The sequence below is a fragment of the Lepidochelys kempii genome, chromosome 12 (genome assembly GCF_965140265.1).
Source record: "Lepidochelys kempii isolate rLepKem1 chromosome 12, rLepKem1.hap2, whole genome shotgun sequence".
Classification (NCBI taxonomy): domain Eukaryota; kingdom Metazoa; phylum Chordata; order Testudines; family Cheloniidae; genus Lepidochelys; species Lepidochelys kempii.
Window position 1 is genome coordinate 3,591,368 of NC_133267.1, and position 27,005 is coordinate 3,618,372.

Here is a 27,005-nt window from a genome sequence, read left to right on the forward strand (position 1 = left end):
TAACAGAACTCGAGTCAGCAGGCCCTGGGCATGCTAACCTAGGGTGTGAACAGCTATACCCATTTGTAACCCCACAGAACCCTGGGTCCCAACCTGGGGCACTGCCTTACATGGGCCCACATCCAGCCACCCATCTCCCCGACTTCCTAGCGCCCACTCAAAACATGGCCCCTGGGCCCTTTGCTCGCAGTGCGGTGTCGGGAAACATAACAGTCCAGAGGTCACCAAAAGTCGGCCCACGGGATTGTGGGATACGTTTGCGGGACACGAGTCCAGTGCGGCTGCATCTACACTGTAAAGCAAGAGGGTGTGAACCCTGGGTCCTGACTTGACTCAGGTTTGGACACTTCATCCTCGTGGGGTCCTGGGAGCCTGGGTCTGAGCCTTGGTTTAGCATGATTTGTGTGTGGACGGAAGAAGGATAAAGCCTGAGTTCAAGCTCCAGGCTTACAGTGCAGTGTAAACGTACCCTTAAGGGCCAGTCCTGAGCGGAGTGCACAGAAATCTCCCCAAAGGCTGTAGCCAAATGCTGCTGAGTCCTGGGAGACGCCCCTGGCAGCCAGGGCCCATCCCCATCATCTCACACCCTGGAAAACCCCATTTATTGGAGCGGCAAACAGCGGAGAGGTGAACAGAGGGCGTTTGCCTGGGATCTGTCTGAGAGGAGGTACGTTAAGGGCTGCATTAGGGAGGCTGTGTTGGTGAGTATCTGAGTGTCTGTTGTGGGGACAGTTTGACCGTGTGATTGGTGGTTTGAAAAGTGTGAATTGGGAGTGCTTTGTTCCAGGTGAGCCCTGAGTGGGCCTGACTGCTCTAAAAAGCCAGTCAGCTGCGGACCAGCTGAGCGGCGAACAGCAGAGAGGCAAACAGAGGGAGTTCGCCCAGGGAGAGCCCACTGAGGCTTACATCTTGCTGGCTTCTCTGAGTAGTTACTACAACTCCTGAGGAAGCTCATAGAAGGAAGGTAATATGGATGGGGGGTGTTCAGCTGTTGTGACCTGCACTGGACGTGCCACGTTTGTCTTTCTTCCACAGGACAGAAGAAACTTTGTCTGTACAAAGTGCAAGCTGGTCTCCATGTTGGTAGAGAAGGTTCAAGGTCTGGAGCAACAGGTATTGACCCTGCGTTGCATAAGAGAAACTGAAGATTTCCTGGACAGACGTCAGGATATGCTTCTACGGGCACAATGTTCTGAAGATTCGGAGCAGGCTGCACAGCAGGGACAGGAGGATGGCAAAGAAATGTGGCAGCATGTGACCTCCAGAAGAAGAAAGGGGAGCGTCCATGTACCAGCAACGCAGATACAGGTGAGGAACCGTTTTCATGTTCTCTCCACAGGTACTAATGCGGAGAGTGGACTAGATGATACGTCTGAGGGAAGGGAACAGAAGGAGACTCCGGCGATTAGAAGGCATGAGATTCACTGTCCTAGGGTTGGGGGTTCCACGACCACCGCTCCCAAGAGAAGGAGGCGGGTGGTGGTGGTCGGGGACTCTCTCCTCAGGGGGACTGAGTCATCTATCTGCTGCTCCGACCGGGAAAACCGAGAAGTCTGCTGCTTGCCAGGAGCTAGGATTCACGATGTGACGGAGAGACTGCCGAGACTCATCAAGCCCTCGGATCGCTACCCCTTCCTGCTTCTCCACGTGGGCACCAATGATACTGCCAAGAATGACCTTGAGTGAATCACTGCGGACTACGTGGCTCTGGGAAGAAGGATAAAGGAGTTTGAGGCGCAAGTGGTGTTCTCGTCCATCCTCCCTGTGGAAGGAGAAGGCCTGGGTAGAGACCGTCGAATCATGGAAGTCAACGAATGGCTACGCAGGTGGTGTCGGAGAGAAGGCTTTGGATTCTTTGACCATGGGATGGTGTTCCAAGAAGGAGAAGTGCTAGGCAGAGACGGGCTCCCCCTAACGAAGAGAGGGAAGAGCATCTTCGCAAGCAGGCTGGCTAACCTAGTGAGGAGGCTTTAAACTAGGTTCAACGGGGGAAGGGGACCAAAGCCCTGAGTTAAGTGGGGAAGTGGGATACCAGGAGGAAGCACGAGCAGAAGAGCGCAAGAGGGCAGGGCTCCTGCCTCATACTGAGAAAGAGGGACGATCAGCGAGTCATCTCAAGGGCCTATACACAAATGCAAGAAGCCTGGGAAACAAGCAGGGAGAACTGGAAGTCCTGGCACAGTGAAGGAATTATGATGTGATTGGAATAACAGAGACTTGGTGGGATAACTCACAAGACCACCGGACCAGTGGGATGAAGTGGATGAGGCTTTCTTCCGGCAACTCACGGAAGTTACTAGATCGCAGGCCCTGGTCCTCATGGGAGACTTCAATCACCCTGATATCTGCTGGGAGAGCAATACAGCGGTGCACAGACAATCCAGGAAGTTTTTGGAAAGGGTAGGGGGCAATTTCCTGGTGCAAGTGCTGGAGGAACCAACTAGGGGCAGAGCTCTTCTTGACCTGCTGCTCACAAACCGGGAAGAATTAGTAGGGGAAGCAAAAGTGGATGGGAACCTGGGAGGCAGTGACCATGTGATGGTCAAGTTCAGGATCCTGACACAGCAGAATACGAACCCTGGACTTCAGAAAAGCAGATTTTGACAACCTCAGGGAACTGATGGGCAGGATCCCCTGGGAGAATAACATGAGGGGGAAAGGAGTCCAGGAGAGCTGGCTGTATTTTAAAGAATTCTTATTGAGGTTACAGGGACAAACCATCCCGATGTGTAGAAAGAATAGTAAATATGGCAGATGACCAGCTTGGCTTAACAGTGAAATCCTTGCTGATCTTAAACACAAAAAAGAAGCTTACAAGAACTGGAAGATTGGACAAATGACTAGGGAGGGGTACAAAAATATTGCTCAGGCAGGCAGGAGTGAAATCAGGAAGGCCAAATCACACTTGGAGTTGCAGCTAGCAAGGGATGTTAAGAGTAACAAGAAGGGTTTCTTCAGGTATGTTAGCGACAAGAAGGTGGTCAAGGAAAGTGTGGGCCCCTTACTGAATTAGGGAGGCAACCTAGTGACAGAGGATGTGGAAAAAGCTAATGTACTCAATGCTTCTTGGCCTCTGTCTTCACAAACAAGGTCAGCTCCCAGACTACTGCACTGGGCAGTACAGCATGGGGAGGAGGTGACCAGCCCTCTGTGGAGAAAGAAGTGGTTCGGGACTCTTTAGAAAAGCTGGACGAGCACAAGTCCATGGGGCCGGATGCGCTGCATCCGAGAGTGCTAAAGGAGTTGGCGGATGTGATTGCAGAGCCATTGACCATTATCTTTGAAAACTCATGGTGATCGGGGGAAGTCCCAGATGACTGGAAAAAGGCTAATGTAGTGCCCATCTTTATAAAAGGGAAGAAGGAGGATCCGGGGAACTACAGGCCAGTCAGCCTCACCTCAGTCCCTGGAAAAATCACAGAGCAGGTCCTCAAGGAATCAATTCTGAAGCACTTGGAGGAGAGGAAAGTGATCAGGAGCAGTCAGCATGGATTCATCAAGGGCAAGTCATGCCTGACTAATCTAATTGCCTTCTATGATGAGATAACTGGCTCTGTGGATGAGGGGAAAGCAATGGACGTCTTATTCCTTGACTTTAGCAAAGCTTTTGACATGATCTCCCACAGTATTCTTGCCAGCAAGTTAAAGAAGTATGGGCTGGATGAACGAACTATAAGGTGGATAGAAAGCTGGCTAGATTGTCGGGCTCAACGGGTAGTGATCAATGGCTCCATGTCTAGTTGGCAGCAGGTATCAAGTGGAGTGCCCCAAGGGTCAGTCCTGGGGCCTGTTTTGTTCAAGTTTGCACATGACACTAAACTGGGAAGAGAGGTAGATATGCTGGAGGGTAGGGATAGGATACAGAGGGCCCTAGACAAATTAGAGGATTGGGCCAAAAGAAATCTGATGAGGTTCAACAAGGACAAGTGCAGAGTCCTGCACTTAGGACGGAAGAATCCCATGCACCGCTACAGACTAGGGACCGAATGGCTCGGCAACAGTTCTGCAGAAAAGGACTTAGGGGTTACAGTGGACGAGAAACTGGATATGAGTCGACGGTGTGCCCTTGTTGCCAAGAAGGCCAATGGCATTTTGGGATGTATAAGTAGGGGCATTGCCTGCAGATCGAGGGAGGTGATCGTTCCCCTCTGTTCGACACTGGTGAGGCCTCATCTGGAGTACTGTGTCCAGTTTTGGGCCCCACACTACAAGAAGGATGTGGAAAAATTGGAAAGAGTCCAGTGGAGGGCAACAAAAATGATTAGGGGACTGGAACACGTGATTTATGAGGAGAGGCTGAGGGAACTGGGCTTGTTTAGTCTGCAGAAGAGAAGAATGAGGGGGGATTTGATAGCTGTGTTACGAAGCGGGACTGTTCTTAATGTTTCCTCTGAATATTGTCGGGGTACCTCAGTTTCCCCTGGGCAGTTCTTAAGAATCTAGGTGGTAGGATAAGGGTGTATGATCATTGCAGAGCCCTAGAGGGCAGGTGCGTGCAGGGGTCTGGACACAGAGAATGGCCGACACCCTGTTTCCTGGCCACTGATGGCCTGGGCCCTTCCCTCCTGCAAGGTGAGAGCTAAAGGGTGGAGAACAAAGGAATCAGGTGACCTCCTGGCCCGGGGGAAAGGGACAAAGCCCAGGGGAGGAGGGGCTGGAGGGAATTTCAGTTTGGTGCTGGCTGGGACATGGAGTGAAGTGCAGAAGTGGTTGTCTGGCTCACTGCCCCCCAAAATGGACCCAGCTAAGGGGTCCTGTTCTCTGCACCTGCAAGCTCTGTTTTAGACCAGGTTCCTGTCATGTAATAAACCTTCTGTTTTACTGGCTGGCTGAGAGTCATGTCTGACTGCGAAGTTGGGGGGCAGGACCCTCTGGCTTCCCCAACACCCCACCTGGGCGGACTCACTGGGGGAAGCGCACAGAGGGGCAGAGGATGCTGAATGCTCCGAGGTCAGACCCAGGAAGGTGGAAGCTGTGTGAGCTGTGTGCCCTGGAGACAGGCTGCTCACAGAAAGGAGACTTCCCCAGAGTCCTGCCTGGCTTCATGGGGAGCAGTTCTGGGGACTCCGTGACAAGCTGCTTTCAACTACCTGAAAGGGGGTTCCAAAGAGGAAGGATCGAGACTGTTCTCAGTGGTACTAGATGACAGAACGAGGAGTAATGGTCTCAAGTTGCAGTGGGGGAGGTTTAGGTTGGATATTAGGAAAAACTTTTTCACTAGGAAGATGGTGAAACACTGGAATGCGTTACCTAGGGAGGTGGTGGAATCTCCTTCCTTAGATATTTTTAAGGTCAGGCTTGACAAAGCCCTGGCTGAGATTATTTAGTTGGGGATTGGTCCTGCTTTGAGCAGGGGGTTGGACTAGATGATCTCCTGAGGTCCCTTCCAACCCTGATATTCTATGATTCTATGAACAAGGGAAAGGCAGGATGTTGGGGCAGGATCCAGGCCCGTGACTGAGATTTTCAGGAGGGCTGTCAGAATGCTCCGGCCCAGGCAGGCAGCCAGGAGATTCAGCCTCTGCCCTAGCATCACAGGGAGCAAAGACAGGGACATGGGGCAGGATCGGGGGCACTGCAGAGGCGTCAGGGAATTTCCTGCCCTGATTTCAGCAGGCTGCAGTTCAGCATTTCTTAACACCTCTTTAAGCACCAGCATTGAGTGCCGGGGGCACCCTGATGGGCTGAGAGGCAGGACAACAAGAGCGGGCCCTCGGGCCAGGTTATATCCTAGAGTCCGTGGGGCAGAGACACAGGTGTAGCTGACGCAGAGCTGGAATCCGCAGGCTGTGTTTTCTGAAGGGCGACTCCAGAAATCGCTCAGATACTTCAGCCAGGTAACTATTGCCCAGAGCCCCCAGCGCCCTGCATTTGAAGCCTGAGCTCGACTGTCGTTTCAAGGGCTGCCGAGGCTTGCTGCGGGGCGGCTGGGAGCCCCTTTGGGGACGCTGCTGGTTGGTGCTCCTCATCACCAGCACAAAGCCCACACGGCTGCCTCCGTCTGATTGTCCTCTCTTCCGCATCGGATTTAAGACACTTCACAACTGTGCTTCAGGCCCACCTGCTCCAGGGGTCCCCAGCTCTCCAGACCCACTGCCTGCGGCACACTCTTGGGACTGCTGCAGACAGAGCCCCGCTCCACAGCGAGGTCCTTCCTTCCTCTGGTGGGCTTTCTGCAGCCTGCTCCCCTCCTGCATACTGCGGCCACAGCTGCTGTACAGCTGCTCTGCAGCCCATTCCCCAGGTGGGGGGAGGTGTAAGCGGACGGTAGTGCAGGGGACAGGGTGTGTCCTAGGGTTGCATTAGCCTTTTTCATGGCCGCATCATGTTGGCGGCTCATACTCGTCCTGTGATCAACCAATACAGCCAGGTCTTTCTCCTCCTTTGTCACTTCCAACTGATCAGTCCCCAGCTTAAAGCAAAACTGCTTGTTTGTTGTGAGTCTCTGAGTGCATGACTTTGATTTTGCACTCTTAAATTTCATCCCATTTCTATTACTCCAGTTTTCAAAGTTCTCCAGATCTTCTTGTATGACACACTGGTCCTCCTCCGTATTGGCAATACCTCCCAGCTTTGTGTCAGCCGCAACTTTTATTAGCACACTCCCACTTTTTGTGCCAAGATCGTTAATAAAAATGGTAAATAAGACTGGTCCCAAGACGGATCCCTGAGGAACTCCACTGGTAACTGGTAACGGATCCCTGAGGAACTCCACTCCTCCCTCCAGCCTTACAGTTTCCCCTTCAGTGTGACCCGTTGTAGTCTGCCCCTTAACCAGTTCCCTTCCCATCTTTCAATTCTCAGATTAATCCCAGTTTAACTAATAATTTCCAAAGTGGAACTGTATCCTGTGCTGTACTGAAATCCAGACAGACTAGATCTAGTGCAGTTCCTTCATCTAAAAACATCCGTTCTCTTCTCAAAGCAGAGCAGGTTGGTCTGGCACCATTATAGACCTGTGTTATATTTTATTCCAATTACCTTTTACATCTACGTCCTTAACTACTTGCATTTTCAAAATTTGTTCCAAGACCTTGCATACAATTGAGGTTAAACTAACGGGCCTGGAGTTTCCCGGATCACTTTTCCCCCTTTCTTTAAAAGCGGGGATTTGTTAGCAATTCTCTGGTCATTCTCCTTACCTGGGTGCTGCTGAGTGGCAGCTGCAGGACACACAGGGCCACCAGGGCCTGCACCACAAGGAGCCACATCACGCAGGAGCTGGGCTGGGGGTGAAGATCCTGTGACACCCGGGGACAGCTGAGGGCTGGCTCCTTCCTGGCAATGGCTCAACCAACTACACAGATGGGAATGAGAGAACACACACAGTAAGGGGGATAGCAGCTCGTGGACCAGAGTCAGTTCCACTGGCCCCATCTGCCCTGGCACCAACCCCCAAGCTGGGGAAGGGGTGCAAGGAGAGGGAGGTGGGCCCTGGTCTTTCCCCCAGGTTTCCCTGTGGTTTGCATTGTCACCTGCTGCCCAATGCCCAACCCATCATCCCCATCCCACTGCAAGCACCACACCCTTCATGAGGCTTCCCCACCAGAGGGGCCTTCAGAAATAACCTGCTGGCTGCAGAAAAATCACAAGAACCCCCCCAAATACTGCTCAGAATTGACCAACCAGCCAGTCCCTAATGGCACCCCCCCCCGGCAACCACCCCAGCGATGGCATCGCCCTGACAATGTCCCTGACAACCCCCCCCCCAGTGATGACATACCCCCGGCAATCCCTTGTGGTGGTATCCCCCCAGCAATGCCCCCAGGGATGGCATCCCCCTGGCAACACCTCTTGCAATGGCATCCCCACAGCAACCCCCAAGACAATCCTCCACCCCGTGCGATGGCATCCCCCTGGCAACACCCCCTGTGATGGCATCCCCCCGGCAACCTCCCCCCGGTGATGGCCACCCCCCTGTGATGGCATCCCCCCCAGCATTCCCCCTGTGCTGGCATTGCCCTGGCAACTGCCCCCTGCAATGGCATCCCCCCCGGCTACCACCCCTGCAGTGGAATCCACCCAGCAACTGTCCCCTGTGATAGCATCCACCCAGCATTGCCCCCTCCCGATGGCATCCCCCAGCAAACCCTCCCTCTCATGGCATCCCCCAGCTATGCACCCTGCAACATCATCCCCCACGGCAACCCCGCCTGCAATGGCATCCCCCCGCAACCCCCCCGCCCCATGATGGCATCTTCTCGGCAACTGCCCCCTGTGATGGCATTGGCTCATCAGCCACCCCCTGCGATGGCATGCCCCCAGCAACCCAGCCTGTGATGGCATCCGCAAGGCATCCCCCTCATGACAGCAACCCCTGGAAACCCTGCCCCACGATGGCATCCCCGGGCAACCCTCCCCGGCAACCTCCCCACAACGATGGCATCCCTCTGGCATTCCCACTGTGATAGTATCCCCCTGCCCTCCGCCCTGTGATGGCATCCCCCCAGAAACCACCCCCTGGTGATGGCATCCCCCTGGCATCCCACCCTTGCCATGGCATTCCCCCCCAGCATCTCCCCCTGCGATGGCATCCCCCCGTGCGGGCATCGTCCTAGTGAACCAGGAGCGTGGCCAAGAGCAGCCTTTGAGGAGCTGTGGCCCTTTCGCTCCATGCCCTCCACCCACCCCGCTGCTGTCCCAGCTGCCAGGGCCTGTGGGAGTCTTCAGGGCAGTTCTCGAGGACCAGGCCAGGCTGGCATACGGCAGAGGTGCCAGCAGCCCAGTGCATGGGAAGAGCTCTGTTCCTTAGAAGGAGCCAGCATGGGGAAGATCCCAGCCTCCCTCCCCTGTCAGCGGCCATGCCCGCTGCATTGCTCCCCAAACTCCAGCCAGGCTAGGAGCTGCCCCCCACCGGGCCAGTGCCCCTGCAGGCCCAGGAGGCCCCTACACAAGGAGGCCTGTCTTCTCTCTCTCAGAGCCCTGCAGGAAGATGCTGCGCTCTGCTCCCCTCCCTTGTGTCTGGGGCCCCTGCAGACCCCTGCTTTAGCCAGTGGCAGGCAGACAGACCGAGCAAGCTGTGGCGGAGTCTCCGGGAAGGTCTGGCTCAGAGCCTCCTGCAGCCCCTGGGCTCTCTGAGAAGGGAGAGCTCCTGCTGCAGCAGCGGGGGCCTCTCCCTGGCACAGGGGAAGGCCAGCCCGCGGGCGGAAAAGCAGAGGTTGTTTGTAAGATGCAGGTTCCTGGCTTGCAACCCCTTACTCTTGCTCCTGCCCGCCACAGGCTGCAATTTATCCTCCCCAACCATGTGTTTGTTGGTTTTTCCCCTGGCTCCGGCGGAGGGAGGGCAGCGAGTGGTAGGAAACTTTTCCCTTGGCACCAGCCCCTTTCTCCCCCCCCGCCAAGATCAGGGCATTTTGGGCCTTTCATCTGCAGAGTCTGTTGCTAATGCTGGTCACGCAATCAGCAGATGCCGGCTTTGCCCGAGAAACTCAGTGCTCTAGGGTCCCTGGGCAAGGTGCTGTTCACGCCAGCGCTTGCAGCTAGAAAGCAGGGCCTGGGCTGGGGCATTCTTTGGGGCCATTCCCTGTGCTGCCCCTTCCCACCCCCTGATTTCAGGGGCAATTCCCACATCTTCCTAGCCCAATAGCTCACCCCAGCTCCCACCGTATAGCTGCCTACTGGGATCACACTCGGCGCTCGCAAGGCCTTCAAGGCAAGGACACCAGCTGTTATTTGTCTGTATCGTGCCATGCACACACAGCGCTGTATAAATATTGAAGAACTGACTGAAACAACAGTACCCCCCACTAGGCTGTGAGCCCCCAGGGAACCAGCTAGAGAACCTCAGGGAAATGATACAGGCTGCAGAAACGCAGAGCAAGTGAATGCAAAAAAAGGGCTTTTACAAATATCCCAAGGGGAGGCGGGGAGACACAGCAGGAGGAGATGGGTACTAAGTAAATGAGGAGGGGGGTGAAGTCAGTGACTCAGAGGTGATGGAGGCACCCAGCTCCCATCCAAACTCTGTCCAGCAAGACAGAAAAGGGGACGGGGGTGGGGAGTGTTGAGCAGGAATGGACCCCCGGGAGCACCCCTCGCTCCCAGGGGAGAGGCATAACTCATTATCGAGCTAGGGGCCAGCCCCAGCTGGAGTGTCACAACTTTCATGAATTCCCTGACTGGCCCAGTAGCAGAGTGAAGGAGGGACTGGCCATGTGGGAAACCATATGGGCTGCATGGAAGCCCCAGTTTAGCCGCTGATTAGGCCTTTTCAAGAAGCGGGCATAGAGGCCCCCAAACAGCCGTTTGGTACGACTGACACCCCTCCTCCAGCAGACACACTCCTGCCTCTTCAACAGCCATAGCTGGGCAGCACCCCTGCGGGCAGCTGGCTCTCTGGCATGCCAGCATCCCCTCTGCAGCTGATTGACCAGGGCACAGTGGGTTTTCCAGAGTGTCTCCCATCCATGTAGTGACCAGCTTGGAGCCTGCTTAGCAAGCATTCAGCAGCATATCCCTAGGGTGGGGTGGGTTTGTCAAGTGACCAGGATGGTGTCATAGGGCTTGGCTGCCCCATAGCCCCCCGCTGGCCGAGTATGGCTCTGCCTCAGTTTCCTCTCACCCAGTTCACAGCAGTTTTCCATCTTGTAACTCCCGTCACTTGGGGTTTATTGGCAAAACAATCTTCCAGGCACAATCCCCAGAGAACCCACTCCAAGCCCTTTCTAGCTGGAGTCCTTTCACAGGCCTCTGCCTGCCTTGTCTACCTCTAGCTCCAAGAGGCCAGCAGGCAAATGCCCTCTGCTGCTCTCCTGGCTTCCCCCGGTTTCTCAGGGTCTGACTTGCAGGCTGACTCCCTAGCGACCTTCCCCATATCAGCCGCTCTGGGCTGCCTTTGCAGCTTCCAGCCTCTGGGACGGGGCAGCTTCTTCCAGGCCTCCTGCAGGGCCTTCCACAGGAACTCCCTGGGCTTCCCCTCCAAACTGGGGTCTCTGCCCAGGGGTTTATCAGGCCATTACCTGAACCCAGTTAGTCCTGCCCCACTCCTAGCTAAGATTCTGTTAATTAGCAGAGGTGGGGCTGATTGACAGGGCTAGTGGGAAATCAGGAAAGAGATCTTGGAGTCATCGTGGATAGTTCTCTGAAGACGTCCACGCAGTGTGCAGCGGCAGTCAAAAAAACGAACAGGATGTTAGGAATAAGAACATAAGAACAGCCAGACTGGGTCAGACCAAAGGTCCATCCAGCTCAGTATCCTGTCTGCCAACAGCAGCCAACACCAGGTGCCCCAGAGGGAGCAAACCTAACAGGTAATGATCAAGTGATCTCTCTCCTGCCATCCATCTCCACCCTCTGACAAACAGAGGCTAGGGACACCATTCCTTACCCATCCTGGCTAATAGCCATTAATGGACTTAGCCTCCATGAATTTATCCAGTTCTCTTTTAAACCCTGTTATAGTCCTAGCCTTCACAACCTCCTCAGGCAAGGAGTTCCACAGGTTGACTGTGCACTGTGTTTGTTTTAAACCTGCTGCCCATTAATTTCATTTGATGGCCCCTAGTTCTTATATTATGGGAACAAAGAAATAACTTTTCCTTATTCACTTTCTCCACACCGCTTATGATTTTATAGACCTCTATCACATCCCCTCTTAGTCTCCTCTTTTCCAAGCTGAAAAGTCCTAGCCTCTTTAATCTCTCCTCATATGGGACCCGTTCCAAACCCCTAATCATTTTAGCTGCACTTCTCTGAATCTTTTCTAATGCCAATATATCTTTTTTGAGATGAGGAGACCACATCTGTACACAGTATTCAAGATGTGGGCGTACCATGGATTTATATAGGGACAATAAGATATTCTCTGTCTTATTCTTTATCCCTTTTTTAATGATTCAGAGAAGGTAGCAGGTTTAAAACAAATAAAAGGAAGTTCTTCTTCACACAGCGCACAGTCAACCTGTGGAACTCCTTGCCTGAGGAGGTTGTGAAGGCTAGGACTATAACAGGGTTTAAAAGAGAACTGGATAAATTCATGGAGGTTAAATCCATTAATGGCTATTAGCCAGGATGGGTAAGGAATGGTGTCCCTAGCCTCTGTTTGTCAGAGGGTGGAGATGGATGGCAGGAGAGAGATCACTGGATCATTATCTGTTAGGTTCACTCCCTCTGGGGCATCTGGATCTGGCCACTGTCGGCAGACAGGATACTGGGCTGGCTGGACCTTTGGTCTGACCCCGTATGGCCATTCTTATGTTCTTATGTAGTGTATCCAAGTGCAGTTCTTATAAAGCACTACTCCAGGCCCCAAATATAGGGACATGAATAGGGAAGTATCTGCCTCTTGTGGGCATGAATTGGTGGGTTTCTGGGATCTGACACCTCTCAAGCCAGGCTGGGGGATCCCTGCATGATCAGAGTCCAGGCAATCATTACACTCGTGGCTTCTGACCCCCTGCAGCCCAGACTGAAAACATTCCAGCTTCATCTCAGTGCCAATGAGCACTGGACAGGCACACGGGATGGGGGGGATTCAGCCAGGGTGTCTCGCCCAATGCCCTCTGGGTGCTGCTCACTATCTAGTCAATGGGAAATAACTAACACGTCCACAGGCCGCTCAGGTTGCGTCTGGGCAGCTGCATGTGGTATAGGAGAGAGAATAGTGCCCCCTGCAGGTGCCAGAGTGCCTAACACAAACTGGACACAAGCCGGTGTTGGTGTTCACATTTTCAGTCTCCATGGCTTAGCCGTGGTACCTAAGAGCAAGGCCCCCCGCATGCTGTGCAGCAAGGGTGATGCTCATTCTGCACCAGCCAGTGAGGGAAACGTCAATTCGATTCCATCTGAAAGTTAATGCTACAGTCAGCAGGGTCCCCCTCCTGTTGTTTATTCTGCCACCCGAGTCGACTGGTTTCACGCTGCCCCATGAGTTTTAATTTGCCAGGGGCTGCAGAATTGTGCATTAAAACATACCACGGCCTTCCGGAAGCCAACAGGGGTAAGCTGGAGGCTTAGGGAAACAGCTTGTTCTGGCCTCTGGCCTTTGGGACTGTGAGATAAGCACATTGGCTGGATCTTTTGCTAAAATGATCAACAGGGAAACAGCTAACAGTGTTGGCATCAACCACAAGAGCTAGAAAGGTAGGCCCGACACGCCGCTGGGCTACGGCAGCCTAGCATCTGCACCAATGAAGCCATGCCAATCACACCAGCTGAGGAGCTGCCTAGCATTTCTTGTAGAGGAGACATTAGCTTCCGGAGCAAATTCTGCAGCAAGGGATGGATTCTTTGGCAAATGCTACAGCTTCGGGGACCTGCAGTGCCTGGGGCCCTGGGTAAAACAGGTCACCGTATGGACACGGACGTGTGGCAGCACCTGCTTCATGTCTTCCTTCTCTTCACACAGCACTGTGGCTGGGAGCCGCTGCTGCAGTGGAATTGGTTTTCCCTGGGAGAATTAAGAGAAAGGAATTGGTGATTCAAGGTGGGGCAGGGCATATCTGGAAGGAGTTCCATCTACAGGTCGTAGAACCCAGGGGTAGGAGTCAGGACTCCTGGGTTCTTTTCCCAGCAGTGCCACTGACTGACTGCATGGCCTTGGGCAAGTCACTGAGCTCTCTCTGCCTCAGTTTCCCTATCATTGAGATCTTCAACTCAAAGGCACAATGGTCCTCGCAGTGGGCACAGGTGCCAGGGTGTAATGGAATACCCGGGGTAGCTACATTCTTCCCTTGTCGACGGGCACTAGGCAGGGTGCCATGCAGCTGTCTGCCCGGGGGCAACAAAGCAGCAGGCAAGGTCTGAGTCTGATAGGGAAACTCCATTGCTGTCCCTATGGTAGAGAAGAGGCAGGGCTCAGCTGCACTGTACGTTACAGGGACCCAGACAGACAGCCTGGTTCACTCCGGCTAGACATGGAGCGCTGCCATGTGGGGCTCCCGACAGGGCTGCTCACTTCATGACCCTGTCACTAGGCGTTTGTAGCCATTCTTGCTGGCCGGGAACACAGAAGCCACCCCAAGGTTAGTAAAGCCCCGAGGTGACCGGCCACGATGGCTCTGAGTCTGAGAGATGTGCAGAGTGTATTTTAGAACAGGCTGTCACGTGGGCACCTGTGGGGCAGCTGAGGCTAGACCCCGGGCTCCTGCCCACCACCCTGAGCCAAGCCATTGGCAGCCCTCCTGTGTGCTGGTGGCCACCTCGTCCCGTGCCGCGGGGAACCCCCTGCAGCATGAGGGCAGCTCCATAAGGAGGAGCAGAAATGCGCAGGCCCCAGGCCCCATTCTGTGACAGGATGCCCACGCGTCTCTGCCAACCCTGCGTTCCCAAGCCTGCCATGGGATTGCTCGTGCTTGGCAGAGACACAGGGCCATTTGCTGCCTCTGTCCCTGGCCCCCGGCGGGCCATCAGCCTTGCTCTGTCATGCTGCTGGGGGCCAGTCTTGCTGTGGGATGGCCTGTCAGTAGGAGCTGGCTCCGACCCAGCAGGCACTGATGGGCAGTGGATGAGGACGCGGGGGTGGGGGGTGGGGGTGCAGCTCCCACGCCAACGCAGAAGACCTTATCGCGCAGACTACCACTGGGCCTTCAACACCCCGGCACCGGGGAATGTCAAAGGAGCTGCATCTGAACCCTGGGCTCCCTTGGGCCAGCTTGTCGGCTCCTTGCAATTGTCCCTCGGTCACACAGCCGCCATGCTCCCCTCCGTCCTTACCGCCTCCCCGTGAGCGAGGCGGGGCGGGAGCTGCAGGGGGCAGAGGAGCCGGCCTGAGAGGGAAGACGAGAGGTTCTGTCCTTGGCCGCTGGCACTGATCCCGTCCCTTCCTGCCCTCCAGATCCCACCTCCATGCAGCCTCCCCCAAACCAGCTTCCTCCCTTCCCACCGCAAGCCCTAGACCCAGCACAGAACCTCTCATCTTCCCTCTCAGGCCGGCTCCTCTGCCCCCTGCTCCACCCCCCGCAGCTCCCGCCCCACCTCGCTCACGGGGGCAAGGAGCCGACAAGCTGGCCCAAGGGAGCCCAGGGTTCAGATGCAGCTCCTTTGATGTTCCCAGGTGCCGGGGTGTTGAAGGCCCAGTGGCAGTGGGTGAGGGGGTGCCCCAGGGGCTCGGCGTCTCTCCTAGTCCTCTGCCCTCTGATAATCACAGAACCTTGTGATCGAGGCCCCAGGCTGGGAGTCAGGAGACCTGGCTCCGCATGGCCTGCCCACGGGATGCTGGAGAGATCACGGAGGCCAGCATCTTCAGTGGTGGCTTCTGACTCTGGGGGTGCCAGTTCACTGATGGCAGCGTGGACCTGATTTTGGAGGTGCTGAGTAGCTCTCTCTGCTGACGAGCACCGCTGGGAAGTCAGGCCCTCAGCGTCTCCTCCCCCGGCCAGTGGAAATCTCAGGGGTATTGTAGCCCTATTGGGCCCCTTCTCTCCTTGTGCCTCCATTTCCCCACCAGATTCCCCCTCCCATGGCGGCTGGGTAGCTTCATTCTCCAATGCTTGGGTGGGCTGCCGAGCCCGCTGGAGGCAAAGGATGAGGTGATAGTTATTGCTTCCAAAGAACCAGTGCTGTGGGCCGGTGACCTGGGCTAGGACTCAGGAGATCTGCATGCTATGCCAGCTCAGCCAACCTGCTAGGCGATCTTGGGCATGCCCCTTCCCCTCTCCATGCCTCAGTTTCCCCTCCCACGCTTTGTCTTATTTATTTTACTTGTAAGTGTAACTCCAGTGGGCAGTGTGTGTTACAGCACCCCGTCCGTGCTGAGCCACACAGGATGTGACTCCCAAGGATGGGCTGAATTCCCCACTGTGTGTGGAGTGCTAACCAATTGCTGGTTGGCAACCCCCTGCCACCCTGGGACGTGTCCCTGGGGCATCCGCACAAAGGGCATGTTATTTTATCAGATTCTCCCCTCCCCGCCTGTGTCTCGTCCCAGCAGAGCACATCCCCCTAGCCTGCAACCGGCCTTTTCCCTAGTAACCTCTCTGCATCGCCATGGCTCCCTGCCATGGGCCACTTTCCCAACGGTGTATATTACAGCTCCAGCAGGTTAATTTATGGGGCAAAACAAGGGCAGGGGTGAGGCTCCCAGGCAACAAACCAGGTCCTACATGGGTGGGAGTTGAGGGCCCTCAGCCCCAAGCAGGATCATGATAAGCCCCATCCCCTGGAGTCACCCAACTAGTCACTGACTAGAGCACGGGAGGGGTAAGGGAAGGGGGAAGCACATACACCCTGGGGGGGCGGTTTGGTGGAAAACAAAGCTGCATGGGCTGAGAACAGCGCAGCATAAAGGGAGAGGAGATTCCCATTCATTAATCCGCCCCTTTGGAATGTTCCCCGGCCCAATCAGCCTGCCCCCGCGCGGATCGACGCAAAGAATAATGCTCCAGTGATCAGCAGGGCCTGCACAGAGCCAGGGCTCAGGCCGGGGGGGCCTGTGAGGGAGGATTGCACAGGAGCTGTCTCTCCTTTCATGCCAGTGAGCAGTTGGCGGAAGAGTCTGGACAGAGCCATTACTCACCAGTCCCCCTTTTGTTTAACCGCCCAGCAGTGCTTGTCTGAAGTTTTGAATAGGAGCAAAACTTGGAAGCAGCCAGAGAGAGACACATCCCGGAGCCCGGGCTGCAGGAGCCCAGGATAACTGCGTGGCACAACACTCCTGCTTCATGGGGATCCGCCCCTTAACCTGGCAGAAGAGAGCACAGAGCCATCTGCATGAAGGATAAACGGATGCTGGCGTGCCAGCTCTTGGCACTGGCTTGCAGCTTGCTGGGCTCTGCTTTGGGGGAGTTCCAGGTACACCAACACCCTGAGAAGCTGCCCCCCCTGGTGCTGCTGCAGCAAGGTAACTGACAAATTCCACTGAAATAACTGACTAAGGGGCTGGTCAAGATTTTCCAGCACCAGCTAAGTTGGTTGTGGGGGGCACATATCTGATCTCGGACCTGGGGAGCCCATCAATATATATCTTTGCAGCCAGTGCTGACCCAGTGCTCATTACGCCTCCTGGCGCACCTCCGCCTCTACGGAAGCCGATGGGAGCTGAGGGCACTCAGCACTCTCCAGCATCAGACCCTCCCTCTGCTGGGCCAGGCGATGTAAATGTGGCCTCTATTTACACCAGGGAAGGGTCTGTTGCACAGTGCAGTTAATGGATGGTTTGTTGGTGGCAGGGAAGGTCTTGGAGCTGCTGAATGAGGGAAGCAGCACACTGTAACATCTGTCGTTGATGAGAGTCCAAACCTCAAGCCAGCAGAGAGGCAGGGGAAATCCATTCCCTCCTGGGGGGAGTCAGGGCACGGCCAGGGTTTATCTGGGCTGGAGGAGAGTCCCCAGCCTGTCTCTCCCCAAACAGATCATGGGTTTCAATCATTAGCATAAAATATTATTTTCATTTTGCAATCTCTTTGCTCCCAGGGTCTGATTGCCACATTGCAGGGCAGTTAGCCACATGGCCAGGCCCAGTCAAGGGGGCCACAACCGGGGCCAGATTTTTTACCCAGCAGGTGCCAAGAAAAAGGGAATGATTTTCTAAAGGGTGCTGCTAACCAGGTGGAGCCGTCCTGCCGGGACTCTTCTTTGTGCCTGAGATACAGCAGGGATACAGAGCTCCCCCTGCCCTTCCCGTCAGCCCCCCATGGACCGTGTGGGTGATCCCAGAAACGCCCCAGCAAACTTGCTGCGAGAGCACCCAAGGACGCCACTAGTTCTCCCTTTTCTCTAGCTATTCTCTCCCACCCGCGCCCCTTTCATTGTGGGCTCTCAGCACTGCCCTTTGTCAGTTAAAGCCAGGGGGCCAGAGCCTGGTGTGGATCGCCCTATTTGTACCCAAGCAGCGAGACACCCGGGCTGGCTCTGGAGCTGGTGTCAGTGGCTTGCAGGCCTTGCCTGCTTTGTATTCCACTAAAAGCCAGGCTTTCTTCTCTCCCCGTGTCACCATGGAGACCCGTATCCCTTCCTTGGCTGTTTGCAGGATTACCCTCCAGCCAGGGGCTGGGGCCGGGCTTGGCTTGGATTCCTGAGCTGCTGCTGATGGAGGTGTCCTGGGCCAGGAGGCTGCAACTCCCAGAGTTGACTGCAGGATCCCAGCCCAGCCATGCTCTGCTGGGGACCGGGGGGTTATCTCGAACTCGTGTTCCCTGACTCCCTGCTTTGCTCCCCCTGCCCAGCTCCAGGCGTGAAGGAACGTTTCCTGCTGCTTTCACTGCACAACAAACTGCGGAGCAAAGTCCAGCCGCCCGCTGCCAACATGCAGAGGATGGTGAGTCCCACTCTGCCTGCTTGCCCCCGGCCCCATGGGTCAGGCTCAGCAGGGGCCCAGCAGGGTCCTGGGTCAGGCTGCTGGTGATGGAGACGCACTGAGGTAGAACAGGGGACCCTGTTGATCTCCTCAGGGGAGGGTGCAACTGCACTTTGGGGGATCCTCTGGAGAATGCAGGGGCCAGATCAGCTCCTGGCACTGGGCAACAACTGAACCCTTCTGGCTAGTGCTCACACCCAGAGTCCCAGGGCGGGGCTGTCCATGCCCGCCTGCGCTCTCCCCAGTCCCTATCGGGCTCTGCTATGCCCAGGAGCATGAGACAGAACTGCAGAGTGGACCTGGGACTCCTGTGGGGCCCAGGAACCTGCCAGTCTGGGGCATGGGTGGGGTCGGGCAGGGCATGGCTGAACCCTGGTGTGGGGCACAGACAGGAATCATAAACATCCCCCCCTCGGCCACTGTGTGCCAGCCTGCACGGGACTCCACGGAGATGTGGCTGAACTGCACAAGGTCCAGGGCTTGCCCAGCCGGCTCACCTCCCATTGAACCCACAGCTCCGGGGCAGGCAGGGCAGCAGAGAGTCAGGGCCAACAGCGGAAAGAGGGAGGGTCTCTGTGCTGCATGGTGTCCTGTCCCCTCCTCCCCCAGCTCCCTTCAGCCACCACAGACCCCCTCCAGAGGTCTAGCCCCTTGGCCGGGTGGGGTGACCTTCCCTAGGGGGCCCCACACAGCCTTGCCCTCTGCAGCCCCTTGCCAGCACCAGCTCACTGAACTGATTCCCTGCCCATGGTCACCTCCAGCTAGTGCCACCGGCCCACACAGCTCCTGGCAGCACAGTTGGAAATAAGGCTGCTCTCGCTGCTCCTGCACGGGGCTCACTGCACAGCGGAGGGGCTGGAGCTGGGCCGAGGGGGATGCTCATTGCCCTCGTCCAGGCAGCAGCACTATGTGAGGGCACCAAACTGTATGCAGCATTTTCTGTCTTCCCCTCCCACCTTCCCGGACAGCACCAGAGATTACTGATGCTGTCACTGCTCGGGCAGCTCCAATGAAGCAGGGCACCAGGGCAGGGCTGCAGCTAGCCATGCTCTCCCAGGGAGCCATGGGGGGTGCCATCCACTTTGGGGGTGGCTTTTCTATGGGCAGCACCCTCCCTTCAGCCAGCAGGGACAAAGCCCTGCTAGGAAGCAGAGAGCCCTTCCCCACCTCCGTGGCTTTGAGTGTGGCTGGGGACAGTCTGGTCCAGAGGTCTGCCCGAGGTGGGGCCAGAACGTTGGGCCCGGTGCAATGGAGTGTCTAACATCCACCTCCATGGGACGCTGCAGACGGGAACTGTCCTGGTGCATCTCGCTCTTGCCTTCTCCTTCCTCTGCAGCACCAGGCCCATCCCCCCTCTGGTGGCACATGGGACTAGGGGCCTCTCAGGCTGCTCCGATGGGGCAGGAGGTGGGCCCAGGTGGACCCCTGGGCTGACTCAGTGGGAGGTAAGGCCCTGCCAGCAGGAGGGAAACGACCCATGGTACATCAGCTGCTACTAGCCCAGGCTGAGTATGTCACTTGCAAGCCCTGGGGCAGGGAACTGGGTGCGTGGGGCACTGGCTGGCGAGGGTGAGGTGGCCAAGCACCTAGGATGCTTGCAGGCCTGGCTGATGGGCCCTGGGGAGACCCGTATTTGACACCTACTGGGAGGTGTTCTGCCCCCCACTGCGGCCCCATTTGTTGCTCGGCTGAGGCATAGGGGATGCAGATGTCCCACAAGGGGAGGGGGAGAATCACCCCAGCATAGGGCCCTCAGACGGAAGGGGTCATTTGGCTGTCACCCAGGCAGGGCACCACCTTTGGCAACCTAATTCAGCAACAGCAGGAAGCAAATCCAAACAGTAGCCCTGCCCCCGCCCATCTCCCCTGGGGCAGGTTCAGGCAGCCAGCTCTCTCTACCAGCGCCCCAGGCCCACCTGCCTGCTCTCGCAGGGAGAACGTGGGCACGGGAGCTGGGAGGGCCGTGTCATGCCATGTTGAGCTATCCGCAGCAGCGTGTCTGCCAGCCTGAGCCGTGCCCATGCCCCTGCGGACACCCAGCTGTACCTCACAGCTTCTACCCCAGCATGCTTTGGGGCTATCAGGTAGATTTCCAGAAGACCCCAGGGCCAGACTTCCAAGTGCTCAGCTCCCACAGGGTACCCTCCTGCACCTGCCTCAGTTTCTCCTTCTGTTTGCCCATGAAAGGAGCGGTCTCTCAGTGCCAGATACAAAGCCCACCTCGGGGTATAATCTGTTCACATGCACCAGTGCAGGAATCCCCCCAAATCCAGCCAGTAAAACCATTCTCGATAAACCCACAGGAACCATATAAAGGTACAACTGTTCTTCCCATTTCCCTCTCAGGGTCAGTGCCTCCCGCTCCCTAGTGTGCACAGCCACGCTGCGTTCCCAGTTCCTTGAGCCCCATCCAGGCCCCCCTCTCCAGGCCTCCCTGCGGACAGTGACCAGTCTCTTGACTCCACCACAGCCCCCAGGGCTGGTATCCCACAAGAGAACTCCCCAAATTTTACTCTCGAGCCCCCCTGCCTGGGAGTCCTATGCCTGGCCAGGACACGCCCGTCCCCTTGCACCCAGCCTTGGCTTCCCCTGACCAACCTGGATCCTCCCTTTTGCTCAGGGGCAACTGCCCAGGCCGTCCGCTCAGCAGGGCCCCAGCTTGGGTCAGTTCTCCCCAGCGGTTCTGTGCTGAACCCAGCTCTCTTCACCAGGACCTCCCAAGCAGCTCTCTGCAGCTGTCTCCGTCTCCGTCTCTGCTCAGGCTCTGGCTCTCCTGGTCTCAGGCCCAGGTGCTCTCTCTTTAGCCCAGCTGGCAGGCAAGTGACAAGTCACAGGTGCATGGGGCCTCTCCCCAGCTCTCCTGTGACAGCACCTAACGAAGGGTTGGATTTCCCAGCCTGCAGCCCGGGCTCACAGCGAGTGTGATAACCTGGCCTCCAGTGGGGATGCCAAGCCCCTGACAAGCCCAGCCACAGCCCGTAACGTTTAATAATAGTCCCATGGCAACATATCCAACTAGAGCTGGTCCCGTTTCCAAAGCCCAGGGGTGCTTCAGCCTGGTCCCAGGACTTGGTCCTGTCTGCACCGGGGGCCAGAAGTGCCGGGGGCTGACGGAGCTTGGCTGGCTCTGAATGGTGGTAAAAGGCCGTTCTGCATGCATGGCCTAAGGTTCCCCGTAGGTCGAGCCACAGGCCCACACCAAGGCTCTTACCCGCTGCACCACAAGCCTTCCTGGCCTGGGCGATAGCGCCCCGCCCCGCCCCGCCAGCGGGAGGGAACCAGCAGAGAAAGGGCGAGCCCACAAGGCCCTGGCTGAGGCGGGGAAGGACTCTGGATCCAGTCACTGTGGCTGCAGCACGCCAGGCAGCTCTATCCTGGTCACGAGCCCAAGCCAGGTGGGCTGCTGTGCATGGCAGAGGGTCTGAACCAAGGAAGGGGCAGGTGCGTCCCTGCTCTGGTCTGTATCCTACTGGGCTGGGGGAGCAGTGGGACTCAGTCACACAGGATGACTCCAGATCCTGGTTGCTCCAGCATTGCAGGATGGGCAGATCTGGATTCCAGACTCCACCGGCTGCACCGCCTGGTGCTGGGGTTAGCTCTGGCCCGTCTCTGTCTGGCATGGGGCGATCTTTAAATGCAGACCCCTCCACGAGGGAGGAGAGCTCTTACCGGGCGGAAGTTCCTGGGCCCCCTGGCGGCAAGACTGGCCCCCCATTCTCCTCCCCCCAGGCATGCTGCGGGGGTGGCAGGTAGAGGGGGCGGTGATGCGTGGGCAGGGCTGCGCCTGGACTGAGCCTGCCAGTGCGAGGGAATCATAGAATCATAGAATCATAGAATATCAGGGTTGGAAGGGACCCCAGAAGGTCATCTAGTCCAACCCCCTGCTCAAAGCAGGACCAATTCCCAGTTAAATCATCCCAGCCAGGGCTTTGTCAAGCCTGACCTTAAAAACCTCTAAGGAAGGAGATTCTACCACCTCCCTAGGTAACGCATTCCAGTGTTTCACCACCCTCTTAGTGAAAAAGTTTTTCCTAATATCCAATCTAAACCTCCCCCACTGCAACTTGAGACCATGACTCCTCGTTCTGTCATCTGCTACCATTGAGAACAGTCTAGAGCCATCCTCTTTGGAACCCCCTTTCAGGTAGTTGAAAGCAGCTATCAAATCCCCCCTCATTCTTCTCTTCTGCAGGCTAAACAATCCCAGCTCCCTCAGCCTCTCCTCATAACTCATGTGTTCCAGTCCCCTAATCATTTTTTGGGCTGGGAGTAGCACTGTCTGGCCAGCAGTGCAGGGTCTAGCGGGGTAGACAGACCCAAGCAGGGGACTCCCAGTCTCCTCTTTACCTTGATTCTCAGAATTGTCCCACCCCCCAAAAATGGGGCAAGGCAGTGGCAGCCACCCCCAGCCACCAGCACAGCCTGGCAGGTGATTTGTCCTTACGGAGAAGCAAATATTCCATCCCCCTGCGCCTGCACCAGTGCCAAATATTCCATCCCCCTGCGCCTGCAGGGTGGTTTGGCCCCTCGCCGGCGTCCCAGCACTGCCCTTTGCCCGGAGGCACTGAGCGACTTCCGAGAGCAGAGGAGCCCGAACCTAGTGCCTGTGGTTTTATCTGGAGGGGGCTCAGAGACCTGGCGGGGCTGGGTCTGAATGGTGCCATGGGTCACTAAGGGACAGATTTTCACGAGCCCAGCATGCTAAGTGCTGAGTGCTTGTAAATCCGTCCCTAGGTCTACGATGGGTCCAAGCAAGCCCTATCTCTGAACACCCAACCTCTGGGGAGGCTGAAATCTGGCTCCAGCCCCCTATTCCTGACCTCTCCCTGCTCCTCAGCCAGGGTGCTGCTTGGGGCAGCCAGGGGGGAGTGGGCAATGGGCAGGGAGTGCATGGGGGCTGCAGGCACTGGGATGGGCACAGCTGGGCAGGCCAGGGCAGCTCTCTGGAACAAAAGGTCATTAATCTCCTTGTCCTCCCAGCCTGACACCTCGTTAGCAATAATTAATGGAGTTGGTTTAACTCAGGCAGCAGGGAGGGGAAGTTTGAGTGGTGAGTGGGTGGGGGTGCTTTACAGCTGGTTTCTTCAAGGATAATAAACTCCCCCAGTTCTCCACATGGGTCTAGGGAGGAAACAGGCCATCACTCCAGCCCGGGTGGTCCCCTCTCCACCTGGCGCGCCAGGAGATTTTCCCCACAGCTCGCTTCGCCGCCAGACCCACTGGCTGCTGCTCCTGGGCTTCCAGAGCAGGCCTTGTCATCCTGAATGGCTCTGCATAAATTCGCAGGGCACCCGGAGGCAACCATGGCCTGTTTCAAATGTCGCACAGGCCACTCCGCTCAGTCTGTGCACATGGGGCATGGGTGGGTCCATCTTTCATGTAGAACAGGACAGCAAGGGGCCCCAGGCAGGAGTGGTGAGGTCCCTTTAAGGATGCACGGTGGCGTCTCATGGCTCAGTGACAAGCTAGCAGGAGCCAGGCAGGTTTAATAGGTGGCTTTGTTCAGCCTGATCCTATTTGCATGGCAATAGCTGGGAGTTTTGCCATTACTCTCAACGCTGGCAGGAGCAAACCAGTGGATAGCTTGGCTGTTTGCTAATGGTCATTTAACCAAGCTGTTGCTAAGAAATGAAAATTGCCACCATTTTTGTGGGACCTACCAAAACAAGCATCTGGGCTGCTTCCCCTTCTGGCTGTGCCCGGGGGGATGCTGAACCCAAATCCGCTGTCATCTAGGATGCACAAACCAGGAAGCTAACGCACATCTGGGTGATTCTTAGCATTGCCAGCCCCTAGCTTTCCAGACTCAGGAGTCTAACCTCAAAAAATCATGAAATTGGCTTAAAAGGCAAGTGATTTTTTAAAAAGCAATAACTGGTAGGTTCTGTTTCTTTGCTGTCTGGTGCTGGAGACGCTTGTGGTCACCCGCCTCCTGTTTTCCAGCTTTTCCCCACAGCCAGCTGGGCTGGAAACACAGTTTTTTTAACGCAAAGCAAGAGTCTCAGTATAGTCCCTGACTCCAGGGGCTGGAGCTTTCAGCTAACCCCCAGACATCGGCAGAGTTGCTAGGAAGTTGTTGGGGGCAGCAGCATTGGGCTCTCCTTCCGCATTAGGAACACACGGGCCAGGGCAGCGGGCAAGGATGAGCTTTCGGTAAATGGAAAAGGGAAAAGCAAGAGTGTCAGGGAGCCATGCCTTCCCAGCGCTGAGGAGAGGGGCGAAGCATATGGCGGTTCCCCAGGATTTAGTCCACGGCTAGCCCTTTAAAACTCCTGTAGCTCTGCATGGCAACCTCCACTGACTAGCACTGTGCCCGCAGGGGGTTCAAAGGGCCAGGACTGAACTGAGCAGGCGCAGTTAACTCCAGTGCGCTACTACTGCCCTGCCATCCGTCCCTGAAGAACTCTCCTGCTTGCCACCCTTGACCTCGAGGGTGTTCTATCAAGCCCCACGCCCAGCTCTGGGGCTGAGGAGCGGGAGCGTTTCCCAGCAGAGCCTTTTAACCCACCCCCTACCCCCCAGGGTCAGGTGGAAGGGTCCCACGGGCTCCCCATGTGCCATTCCCCGTCCCGGGGCTGGGAGCCTGGCATCTCTGCTGGCAGTGGTGTGGGAGGGTGACTCACCGCAGCTCCCATGTACGGCGCTTGGCTCCTGGCCTGTGAGAGGCTCTGTCATTTCCTCCTCCCTTCGGCTGCCCTGAGAGCCATGGAAATTGCAATTTTAACCGTCTGGAACAAGATGTTTTTCTGCCTGGGAACAAACAACTGCCTGGTCTTCCTCCCACCCCTGTGTGCCATCCTCCTCCTCCCACGCAGGCAGGGGCCGCCGGATCCAGCCCACTTTGAGGGGTTGGACATTGAACTCACCGATGCCAGGGCTAGACGCCGTCCCTGCCCCACTGCCCACAACAGCCCCTGGAAAGCTGCCACGTGCACATCCTGGCCCTGCTGTGTCCCCTGCCCATTGCGTGGGCACAGAGGGTCAGATCCTCAGCAGGCCCCAGTTGGATCTCAGCTGCCTGGCACCTGCTGAGCTCTGGCCCTGAGCTCCTGCTCAGAGCCATCGGCAGTTGCAGGGGCACAGCGGTGCTGGCGAGCCCGAAGCCAGCGGGAGAACCTGCTGCTCAGTGGCTACCGCGGGCAGTCTCAGGTGGGCAAGGGCCCGACCTCGGTGTTGAAGAGCCACACTGCTCTGTGCCGCCTGCTGCAGCAGAGGGAGATGGGGCACGCGGCGCCCCTCGTGGCATGGACTGGGGCAAGCGGTTTGGAAAGGAGCGTGGCCTGCGCCACTGAGGGTGTGGTCTGCAGAGGGGATATGAACCTGCAGCTCCCTTTCGCAGCCAGCCAGCAGTGTTCCCCCTTTGCAGCCAGCTGGGGGGGGGCGCTCCCACTCACAGCCAGCCGGGGGCACTCCCCTGTGCAGCCAGCGGGAGATGCAGGTCTTTCAAGCTGGGCCCCACATACCAGTGCCCACTTCTGTAGACGTGGCCGCACTCATCTGGTTTTGCCTCCCCCCGGGTCTGATCAGCAAGAGCCTGGGCTCTCCTGCCAGCCGTGAGGAGCAGCTCGTGGTGGAACAGGACTGATGCCCAGCCTCAGTGCAGCAGATCCGAGGTCCAAGTGGTGGTGGGAGCGGGGCAGAGATCTGGGCCATCTCCTTTCACCAGTCATTAAAATGGACCCAGCACCCGAGGCCCCCACGGCGACCGTGCTGGCCAGGCCCTGGCGCCCCCGGAGGCTCTGCATGCTAACCCTCACTTTCCACGCTGACAGGAGTGGAGCGAGAAGCTGGCCCAGGAGCGAGCAGCCAGCTGCCTGGCGGGGGCCCCGCCCCACCCTCCGCCCCACGCCCAGCATGTGGGCTGGAATGCCCAGCTGCTCCCTGCCGGCGTGGCCAGCTTTGCCGCCGTGGTGGAGCTGTGGTTCAGCGAGGGACAGAGCTACAACTATCAAGCAGCACAGTGCATGGAGAACGCCACCTGCAGCCACTACACCCAGGTAAGCCCGCGAGGGGCCCAGCTCTGTCTCCTCCCCGGGCGCCGGGCACCAGCAAACGCCCCACAGGACCGCAGAGTTTGGTACAGTGAGAACAGTTCCCTGTGGGTATATCAGAACCTCCACCACATGACTGGGTGCCACTGGGCCGCTCCAGGTAGCCCGGGGCTGGAGGAGCAGGCGGCCTGCAGGTCAGGATGGAGGCACGCTGGCAGAGCTGTGTGTGGCGAGCCACTGCTGGCCGCAGGGATTCATCGCTGCCCAGGATCCAGCCCCATGGCTGCCAGGGCCATGAAAATGCACCTATCTGTGTTTGTCATTGTCTAGTAACCATCACCGCCTGCTGTCCTCTGTCACAGGGAAAGCCAGCAGGGCCTGAAGGGCCTGGCTGCTCAGAGACAGGTGGCGCTGGTAATGCTGGGCCTGACAAAGAGGCCTCCAGCCCTGCCCATGTGGGCGAGGCCCTGTGAGAGGCCTGCACCCCGCGTATGCCCACATCGTCCCTGAGGCAGGCAGGGGGAGGGAATCGACCCTCCGGCAAGCAGCTGGGGATGGGACTGCTGGTGTGGGATGGCTGGGCCCAGAGCTGCAGGGCCTGGCGGGAGGCTGGGCCATACCTGGGGATGCCCTACCCCTCCTCAGCCAGGGCGTGGGTAGGGCTTTCCCAGGCCAGGGGAGGGAAGGGAGGTAGGGTTGCCAACTTTGGTTGGACGAATTCCTGGAGATTTCATCACATGACATCGTCTTTAATTAAAGATTACTCTTTAATTCCCGGAGAC

The 27,005-nt window shown here is 57.0% G+C and overlaps 2 protein-coding genes across 11 annotated transcripts in view; one reads left to right on the forward strand and one right to left on the reverse strand.

The window, feature by feature from the left end:
* LOC140896085 (fibulin-7-like) overlaps positions 1 to 25,116 on the reverse strand; it is a 35,615-nt gene extending 10,499 nt beyond the window's left edge. For 2 of the 10 annotated variants that reach the window (XM_073307188.1, XM_073307178.1), the window contains exons 1-4: positions 24,856 to 25,041; positions 16,454 to 16,618; positions 13,316 to 13,387; positions 7,143 to 7,297 (exon numbers count right to left, since the gene is read on the reverse strand). In XM_073307188.1, coding sequence (XP_073163289.1) covers positions 7,143 to 7,211 — 69 coding nt within the window. In that variant the 5' untranslated portion in view covers positions 7,212 to 7,297; positions 13,316 to 13,387; positions 16,454 to 16,618; positions 24,856 to 25,041. Of the gene's footprint in view, positions 1 to 7,142; positions 7,298 to 13,303; positions 13,388 to 16,453; positions 16,619 to 17,481; positions 17,497 to 20,830; positions 21,804 to 24,855; positions 25,042 to 25,098 lie in introns of those variants that run through there. The other 8 variants (XM_073307181.1, XM_073307179.1, XM_073307187.1 and 5 more) reach the window with 8 other exon arrangements.
* Positions 16,250 to 27,005, forward strand: part of CLEC18C (C-type lectin domain family 18 member C) — a 31,532-nt gene continuing 20,776 nt past the window's right edge. The window contains exons 1-3 of the mRNA XM_073307189.1: positions 16,250 to 16,777; positions 18,102 to 18,193; positions 26,005 to 26,229. Of these exons, the coding sequence (XP_073163290.1) occupies positions 16,648 to 16,777; positions 18,102 to 18,193; positions 26,005 to 26,229 (447 nt within the window). The 5' untranslated portion in view covers positions 16,250 to 16,647. The remainder of the gene's footprint in view (positions 16,778 to 18,101; positions 18,194 to 26,004; positions 26,230 to 27,005) is intronic.